This window comes from Babylonia areolata, chromosome 12 (genome assembly GCF_041734735.1).
Source record: "Babylonia areolata isolate BAREFJ2019XMU chromosome 12, ASM4173473v1, whole genome shotgun sequence".
Lineage (NCBI taxonomy): Eukaryota > Metazoa > Mollusca > Gastropoda > Neogastropoda > Buccinidae > Babylonia > Babylonia areolata.
This window is the reverse complement of record NC_134887.1, coordinates 35,496,179-35,506,178: the sequence shown is the minus strand read 5'-3', so window position 1 is coordinate 35,506,178 and position 10,000 is coordinate 35,496,179. Positions and strand designations below refer to the sequence as shown.

Sequence of the window (10,000 nt, the reverse complement as noted above, 5' to 3'; positions counted from 1 at the left end):
CACGCGCACAAGCACACACACACACATACACACATAATGATGATGATGATAATGATGATGACCATAATCATCATCATCATCACAAAACAATAATAATATCTGACATGTCCAAGTCATTATCTAGGCTGACATTGTCTTTAAGAAAGAAAATAAAACAAACAAACCAGGATGACATTTTCAAAAAAAAAGATTATGTAATATGCACATGTACATCTATTACACGCTAAGACCAGTTAGAAATTCAACAGAGTTTGTCTGTTGTTGTTTATAGACATGTACATCTATTACATGCTAAGACCAGTTAGAAATTTAACAGTGTTTGTTACTGTGTATGCACATGTACATCTATTACATGCTAAGACCAGTTAGAAATTCAACAGTGTGTGTCTGTTGTTGTGTATGCACATGTACGTCTATTACATGCTAAGACCAGTTAGAAATTCAACAGTGTTTGTCTGTTGTTTTGTGGGGTTTGGGGTTGTTGTTTTTTTTTATCATTTGTTTTCTACCATTTATTATGTGTGTTTCTGTTCATTACATTACATAATAACTCAATTATAAAAAAATATAATAAGAAAAATTAAAAAAAAAAAAAAAAAATACAGCAACAACACCAATCACCACTCAGAATCAAATCTAAAACAGATTTTCAGCACCAAAACAAAAAACAAAAACAAACAAAAAATGTCTGGAATATCTGGATGCACGCATGCATGGAACTCACACGCATTCGGATGAGACGATAAACTGAGGTCCCGTGTGCAGCATGCACTTAGCGCACATAAAAGAACCCACGGCAACAAAAGGGTTGTTCCTGGCAAAATTCTGTAGAAAAATCCACTTCGATGGGAAAAACAAATTAAAAAAACTGCACGCAAGGAAAAAAAAAAAAAAAAAGGGTGGCGCTGTAGTATAGCGACGCGCTCTCCCTGGGGAGAGCAGCCCGAATTTCACACAGTGAAATCTGTTGTGATAAAAAGAAATACAAATACAAATACAAATACACACAAAAAAAACAAACATAAACACACACACATTACAGCAGCAGCAGACGTGACTCACGTATCAGGTTAGTGCCGGTGCCGATCTGCTTGGCAGGAGCGGCTACAGCCTCCAGCTCCTTCAGCATCTGTGTGTCGAACACCAGGGCCACCAGGCGCAGGAAAAACAGGTGCACATTCTCCCCTGTCAACATCACACACGCTCTTTTCTTCAGTCACTTGATGATGATGATGATGATGATGATGATGATGGTGATGATGATGACTGTAAGCAGCAGTAGAGGGAGTGTATTTGTATTTGTATGTGTATTTCTTTTTATCACAACAGATTCCTCTGTGTGAAATTCAGGCTGCTCTCCCCAGGGAGAGCGCGTCGCTACACTACGTCAGCGCCACCCATCTTTTAAAATATTTTTTCCTGCATGCAGTTTAATTTGTTTTTCTTATCGGAGTGGATTTTCTACAAAATTTTACCAGGAACAACTCTTTTGTTGCTGTGGGTTCTGTTACGTGCACTAAGTGCATACTGCACACGGGACCACGGTTTATCGTCTCATCCGAATGACTAGCGTCCAGACCACCACTCAAGGTCTAGTGGAGGGGTAGAAAATATCGGCGGCTGAGCCGTGATTCGAACCAGCGTGCTCAGATTCTCTCGCTTCCTAGGTGGACGCGTTACCTCTAGGCCATCACTCCATTATTATAATGGTAATCATGATGATGATATTAATCATGAAAATAAGAACTACACTTTTAGAGAGAAAAAACATATATATAAAACATCAATAAAACTAATAAAATAGTAATAATAATGATGATGATGATGATAATAATAAGAAGAATGATGATGACAAATGATGATGATAATGATAAGAAGATGATGACAAAGCTGAAAAAGAAGTGGAAATATTTCAATATTATTATTATTATTATCATTGTTATCATTATAATGGTAATGATGATGATGATAACAAACAACAACAACAATCTTAATTAATGGATTTAGAAGAACAAGACGAACAAGAAGCAGAGAGATACAAACAAATAAATGTATGTAAAGAGCCCTACATCTTGCACACATACACATCGAAGCATCTTTGCACCCAGCTTTCACACAGGTATGCACAACAAAGGCAAAGAAAAACAAAACTTATCAAAACATGTCAACAGAAAGCCAGAGAATCTACGGACAGGCAGAAAGACAAAACTTATCAAAACATGTCAACAGAAAGCCAGAGAAACTACGGACAGGCAGAAAGACAAAACTTATCAAAACATGTCACCAGAAAGCCAGAGAAACTATGGACAGACAGAAAGACAAAACTGATCAAAACAAGTTACCAGAAAGCCAGAGAAACTATGGACAGACAGAAAGACAAAACTGATCAAAACAAGTTACCAGAAAGCCAGAGAATCTACGGACAGGCATAAAGACAAAACTTATCAAAACATGTCAACAGAAAGCCAGAGAATCTACGGACAGGCAGAAAGACAAAACTTATCAAAACATGTCAACAGAAAGCCAGAGAAACTACGGACAGGCAGAAAGACAAAACTTATCAAAACATGTCAACAGAAAGCCACAGAAACTGTTTACAGACAGAAAGACAAAACTTATCAAAACATGTCAACAGAAAGCCAGAGAAACTGTGGACAGGCAGAAAGACAAAACTTATCAAAACATGTCAACAGAAAGCCAGAGAAACTGTGGACAGGCAGAAAGACAAAACTTATCAAAACATGTCAACAGAAAGCCAGAGAAACTATGGACAGGCAGAAAGACAAAACTTATCAAAAACATGTCAACAGAAAGCCAGAGAATCTACGGACAGGCAGAAAGACAAAACTTATCAAAACATGTCAACAGAAAGCCAAAGAAATCTATGGACAGACAGAAAGACAAAACTTATCAAAAACATGTCAACAGAAAGCCAGAGAAACTGTGGACAGGCAGAAAGACAAAACTTATCAAAACATGTCAACAGAAAGCCACAGAAACTGTTTACAGACAGAAAGACAAAACTTATCAAAAACATGTCAACAGAAAGCCAGAGAAACTGTGGACAGGCAGAAAGACAAAACTTATCAAAACACGTCAACAGAAAGCTAGAGAAACTGTGGACAGACAGAAAGACAAAGCTTATCAAAACATGTCAACAGAAAGCCAGAGAAACTGTGGAAAGGCAGAAAGACAAAACTTATCAAAAACATGTCAACAGAAAGCCAGAGAAACTGTGGACAGGCAGAAAGACAAAACTTATCAAAACATGTCAGCAGAAAGCCAGAGAAACTGTGGACAGGCAGAAAGACAAAACTTATCAAAACATGTCAACAGAAAGCCACAGAAACTGTTTACAGACAGAAAGACAAAACTTATCAAAACATGTCAACAGAAAGCCAGAGAAACTACGGACAGGGAGAAAGACAAAACTTATCAAAACATGTCAGCAGAAAGCCAGAGAAACTGTGGAAAGGCAAAAAGACAAAACTTATCAAAAACACGTCAACAGAAAGCCAGAGAATCTACGGACAGGCAGAAAGACAAAACTTATCAAAACATGTCAACAGAAAGCCACAGAAACTGTTTACAGACAGAAAGACAAAACTTATCAAAACATGTCAACAGAAAGCCAGAGAAACTATGGACAGGCAGAAAGACAAAACTTATCAAAACATGTCAACAGAAAGCCACAGAATCTACGGACAGGCATAAAGACAAAACTTATCAAAACATGTCAACAGAAAGCCAGAGAATCTACGAACAGGCAGAAAGACAAAACTTATCAAAACATGTCAACAGAAAGCCACAGAATCTACGGACAGGCATAAAGACAAAACTTATCAAAACATGTCAACAGAAAGCCAAAGAAACTGTGGACAGGCAGAAAGACAAAACTTATCAAAACATGTCAACAGAAAGCCACAGAAACTGTTTACAGACAGAAAGACAAAACTTATCAAAAACATGTCAACAGAAAGCAAAAAAATCTATGGACAGACAGAAAGACAAAACTTATCAAAACATGTCAACAGAAAGCCAGAGAAACTACGGACAGGCAGAAAGACAAAACTTATCAAAACATGTCAACAGAAAGCCACAGAAACTACGGACAGGCAGAAAGACAAAACTTATCAAAACATGTCAACAGAAAGCCACAGAAACTGTTTACAGACAGAAAGACAAAACTTATCAAAACATGTCAACAGAAAGCCACAGAAACTGTTTACAGACAGAAAGACAAAACTTATCAAAACATGTCAACAGAAAGCCACAGAAACTGTTTACAGACAGAAAGACAAAACTTATCAAAACAAGTCAACAGAAAGCCAGAGAATCTATGGACAGGCAGAAAGACAAAACTTATCAAAACATGTCAACAGAAAGGCACAGAAACTGTTTACAGACAGAAAGACAAAACTTATCAAAACATGTCAACAGAAAGCCAGAGAAACTGTGGACAGGCAGAAAGACAAAACTTATCAAAACATGTCAACAGAAAGCAAAAAAAAAACTATGGACAGAGAGAAAGACAAAACTTATCAAAACATGTCAACAGAAAGCCAGAGAATCTACGGACAGGCAGAAAGACAAAACTTATCAAAACATGTCAACAGAAAGCCAGAGAAACTATGGACAGGCAGAAAGACAAAACTTATCAAAAACATGTCAACAGAAAGCCAGAGAAACTGTGGAAAGGCAGAAAGACAAAACTTATCAAAACATGTCAACAGAAAGCCTGAGAAACTATGGACAGGCAGAAAGACAAAACTTATCAAAAACATGTCAACAGAAAGCCAGAGAATCTACGGACAGGCAGAAAGACAAAACTTATCAAAACATGTCAACAGAAAGCCAAAGAAACTGTGGACAGGCAGAAAGACAGGGTATGGAGAATAGCTGTTTTTGGAAAAAAAAGTTAACTTCTAAGGTTAGGTTGAAAAGGAGCCGAGTGCAGAGATTTGACAGTGGGGAAAAAATTAACTTCTAAGGCTAGGTTGAAAAGGAGCCGAGTGCAGAGATTTGACAGTAGGGAAAAAAATTAACTTCTAAGGCTAGGTTGAAAAGGAGCCGAGTGCAGAGATTTGACAGTAGGGAAAAAAATTAACTTCTAAGGCTATGTTGAAAAGGAGCCCAGTGCAGAGATTTGACAGTAGGAAAAAAGTTAACTTCTAAGGTTAGGTTGAAAAGGGGCCAAGTGCAGAGATTTGACAGTGGGGAAAAATTAACTTCTACGGCTAGGTTGAAAAGGAGCCGAGTGCAGAGATTTGACAGTGGGAAAAAATTAACTTCTAAGGTTAGGTTGAAAAGGAGCCGAGTGCAGAGATTTGACAGTGGGGAAAAATTAACTTCAAAGGTTAGGTTGAAAAGGGGCCGAGTGCAGAGATTTGACAGTGGGAAAAAGTTAACTTCTAAGGTTAGGTTGAAAAGGAGCCCAGTGCAGAGATTTGACAATGGGAAAAAATTAACTTCTACAGCTAGGTTGAAAAGGGGGCCGAGTGCAGAGATTTGACAGTGGGAAAAAAAATAACTTCTAAGGTTAGGTTGAAAAGGGGCTGAGTGCAGAGATTTGACAAAGTAAACGAAGGAGACTGTCCCATGTGTAAGGTCAAGGACAACAAAAGAGCTATGGCCGACAGTGAAGTGTTAGAACCTATTAACACATACAAACGCAATGCAAAGATCATGGGACTCTAAAACACTCATCAATATACAATGTATAAAATTGAATAAAGACTGAATTTGTGGTAAATAAATAGAAAATCAATAAGGCATTGTGTGAATTTTTTTTTTAAAGTATCAGACACACTCAAACATAACAAAAAGAAATTAAATAAAACAGTAGCTCTGTAGAGAGACTAACTATCTAAATACATAAAATCATAAAGAAGGAATAAATAAATAAATAAATAATACCCAATTTCAGTGATGTAAACCAAATCAAACAGCAAAGCTGAAATACAAACTAAATAATAAATACTTGAATAAATAAACAAAATCCAGAAGCAAAATGTACGAATAGACTAATATATAATACCTGATTTGGATGAGGTAGGCCAAAACTCAGCCCGGAGAGTATTTGCCACAACGATAGCGCGTGTCTGAACTTCACGGAAGGCTGCGTCACACTGAAAGACAGAAATGTGTTGTGTTGCACACACTTAGCAGTATCAGTATCAGTAGCTCAAGGAGGCGTCACTGCGTTCAGTAGAATCCATATACGCTACACCACATCTGCCACTGAAGCAGATGCCTGACCAGCAGCGTAACCCAACGCGCTTTGTCAGGCCTTGAGAAAAAAAAAATTAATTAAAAAAAATAAGTAAATAAATAAATAAATAACAATAAAGATAAATAAAATAAAATAAATAAAGTAAAAATAACAAAAAAAAATAAAATAAATGAAATAAAATAAAATAAAATAAAAATAAATAACAATAAAAATAAAATAAAAACACTTAGCATGTAACAGAACCGAAAGCAATGAGAAAAAGTAGTCCTTGGCAAAATCTTTACGTAAAAAATCCACTCTAACATACATGTAGGTGGGTTTGGGTTTTTTTTGTGTGTGTGTGTGTTTGTATGTGCGAGTGTGTGTGTGTGTGTGTGTCTGTGCTTCACATATGTTCAACTTTGCACACACATACACCCATACAGACACACGCATATACACACAAACACACACTCACTCACAAGCATTCTCACACATACCACTCAGACATGAAATCTCCATCATACTGCCATTATGACTGTGAGAAAGAAATTTGTTGCCAGCCTAAACACAGGAACATACGCACACACACTGAAGTTAACACACATTAAATAACACGCACACCACACACACACACACACACACACACACATCCACACATACAACAACAACACAACCACCACCAGTACAACATTCACATCCACCACCATCATTCCCACAAAGTCTTTTTTTTTTTTCTTTTTTTTTTTTCTTTTTTTTTTAAAGGGAAGGATTCCTTTTCTCTTACCAACAAGTCTCGCTTTGTTCCAACAAGGAATTTGATGGGATCGTCTGCGTTCTCACATGCCTCCTCCATCCATTTCGGTACGTTGAGCAGGGAGCCCTCGTCGGTCATGTCAAACACTACGATCACCACTGGACAGAGAAGCAGGGGAGGGGGGAGGGAGAGAGCAGAATAATAATAATAATAATAATAATAATAATAATAATAATGGATACTTATATAGCACACTATCCAGAAACCTGCTCTGGGTGCTTTACAAAAACGCTTTGTTAACGTAAAACATTCCATCTGTGTTACATACACACACCAAAATATGACTACACACACACACACACACACACACACTGCATACATACATTTTAACAATACATGTGTATCTAACAGCTACCCTAACACACACACACACACATAGGCAGGCACAAACTTACATAAACGCACGCACACACAATACACATTCATATACATGCATGCAGTTATGTACACATACATATGTATACATACATAGTCAAGCACAGAATCAGAAATCAGAATTAGAATCAGAATTGTATCAAAAATCAGAATCAGAATCGAAATCAGAAACAGAATCAGAATCAGAATAATATTCAAAATTAGAATCAAAATCAGAATCAAAAGCAAAATCATAATTAGAATCAAAATCAGAATGAGAATAAGAAAAAATATTGCATTTGTATTGTATTTGTATTTCTTTTTTTTTCTTCTTTTTTTTGTCACAACAGATGTCTCTGTGTGAAATTCGGGCTGCTCTCCCCAGGGAGAGCGCGTCGCTACACTACAGCGCCACCCATTTTTTTTGTATTTTTTCCTGCGTGCAGTTTTATTTGTTTTTCCTATCGAAATGGCTTTTTCTACAGAATTTTGCCAGGAACAACCCTTTTGTTGCCGTGGGTTCTTTTACATGCGCTAAGTGCATGCTGCACACAGGACCTTGGTTTATCAGCTCATCCGAATGACTAGCGTCCAGACCACCACTCGAGGTGTAGTGGAGGGGAAGAAAATATCGGCGGCTGAGCCGTGATTCGAACCAGTGTACTCAGATTCTCTCGCTTCCCAGGCGGACGCGTTACCTCTAGGCCATCACTCCGCTAATCAGAACTTAGAATCAAATTCAGAATCAGAATCAAAATCCCAATCAGAACCCAAATCAGAATCGGAACAGGAATCAGAATTAGAATCAGAATCAGAATCACTTGATCATCTCAGACAAGGACACTAACAGTGGTGAAACACAACAGAGTTCCCCCGTAACCACTGCCACCAGCCAGAAGTGGCACACGGTGTAAAACAATGACAAACTTCCACATCTTAAATGACAGGCTTTTATGGCATAACCAGCACAGAAATTCCCAAAACAGTCTTTTCTTGTCCTGTGGGGGAATGGGGGGGTTTCAGGGGGGGGGAGGGGAGGGATACAAGCAGATAAAGAAAAAAACAAAAAACCACAAAAAAACCCAAACATAATTACATACATACTTGTTCACCACCAATTTTCTACTTGCCCTGCAAAAGACAGTTGTTACAAATTACGATAAACTACCAGTAGTGCAACGGCGACTCAGCATACATAATTCATTATATATAAGTAGCATGTATTACACAAAAAGGAAAAACCATCTTTCAAGTGGTCTGTGATTTCTCAAGGCCTGACTGAGCACGTTGGGTTACGCTGCTGGTCAGGCATCTGCTTGGCAGATGTGGTGTAGCGTGTATGGATTTGTCCGAACGCAGTGACGCCTCCTTGAGCTACTGATACTGATACTGTCACACAGTAACGTCGTATGTTGTGCTGTGCTGTGTTGCGCTGTGCTGCGTTGCGTTGCATTGTGTTGCGCTGTGCTGCGTTGCGTTGCATTGTGTTATGTTGCATTGTATTGTGCTGTGCTGCGTTGCGTTGCATTGTGTTATGTTGCATTGTGTTGCGCTGTGCTGCGTTGCGTTGCATTATGTTGTGTTGTGTTGTGTTGTGTTGTGTTGTGTTGCGCTGTGCTGCGTTGCGTTGCATTGTGTTATGTTGCATTGTGTTGCGCTGTGCTGCGTTGCGTTGCATTGTGTTATGTTGCATTGTGTTGTGTTGTGTTGTGCTGTGTTGCGCTGTGCTGCGATGCGTTGCATTGTGTTATGTTGCATTGTGTTGTGCTGTGCTGCGTTGCGTTGCATTGTGTTATGCTGCATTGTGTTGTGCTGTGTTGTGCTGTGCTGCGTTGCGTTGCATTGTGTTATGCTGCATTGTGTTGTGCTGTGTTACGTTGCGTTGCATTGTGTTATGTTGCATTGTGTTGTGCTGTGCTGCACTGCGTTGTGTTATGTTGCATTGTGTTGTGCTGTGCTGCGTTGCGTTGCATTGTGTTATGTTGCATTGTGTTGTGCTGTGCTGCGTTGCGTTGCATTGTGTTATGTTGCATTGTGTTGTGCTGTGTTGCGTTGCGTTGCATTGTGTTATGTTGCATTGTGTTGCGCTGTGCTGCGTTGCGTTGCATTATGTTGTGTTGTGTTGTGTTGTGTTGTGCTACGTTGCGTTGCATTGTGTTATGTTGCATTGTGTTGTGCTGTGCTGCACCGCGTTGTGTTATGTTGCATTGTGTTGTGCTGTGTTGCGTTGTGTTGCGCTGTGCTGCGTTGCGTTGCATTGTGTTATGTTGCACTGTGTTGTGTCGTGAGGGAGGTGGCGGAATGGTTAAGACGCTCAGCTGCCTGTAGAAAGAGTCGATGAGGGCGTGGGTTCGAATCCCGCTCTCGCCCTTTCTCCCAAGTTAGACTGGAAAATCAAACTGAGTGTCTTGTCATTCAGATGAGACGATAAACCAAAAGTTCCCTGTGCAGCACGCAACTTGGCACATTGAAAAAGAACCCATGGCAACGGGAATGTTGCAAAACTCTGTAGAAGAAATCCACTCTGATAGGTACACAAATATATAAGCATGCACTCAAGGCCTGACTAAGCGCGTTGGAGTATGCTGCTGGTCAGGCACCAGCTTAGCAGACGTGGT

At 39.0% G+C, this 10,000-nt stretch overlaps 1 protein-coding gene across 1 annotated transcript in view; it reads right to left on the bottom strand.

Annotated features, from left to right (window-relative positions):
* Positions 1-10,000, bottom strand: part of LOC143288174 (ras-related protein Rab-34-like) — a 23,059-nt gene that overhangs the window by 961 nt on the left and 12,098 nt on the right. Inside the window, exons 7-9 of the mRNA XM_076596478.1 lie at positions 6,999-7,126; positions 6,038-6,128; positions 1,063-1,185 (exon numbers count right to left, since the gene is read on the bottom strand). Of these exons, the coding sequence (XP_076452593.1) occupies positions 1,063-1,185; positions 6,038-6,128; positions 6,999-7,126 (342 nt within the window). The remainder of the gene's footprint in view (positions 1-1,062; positions 1,186-6,037; positions 6,129-6,998; positions 7,127-10,000) is intronic.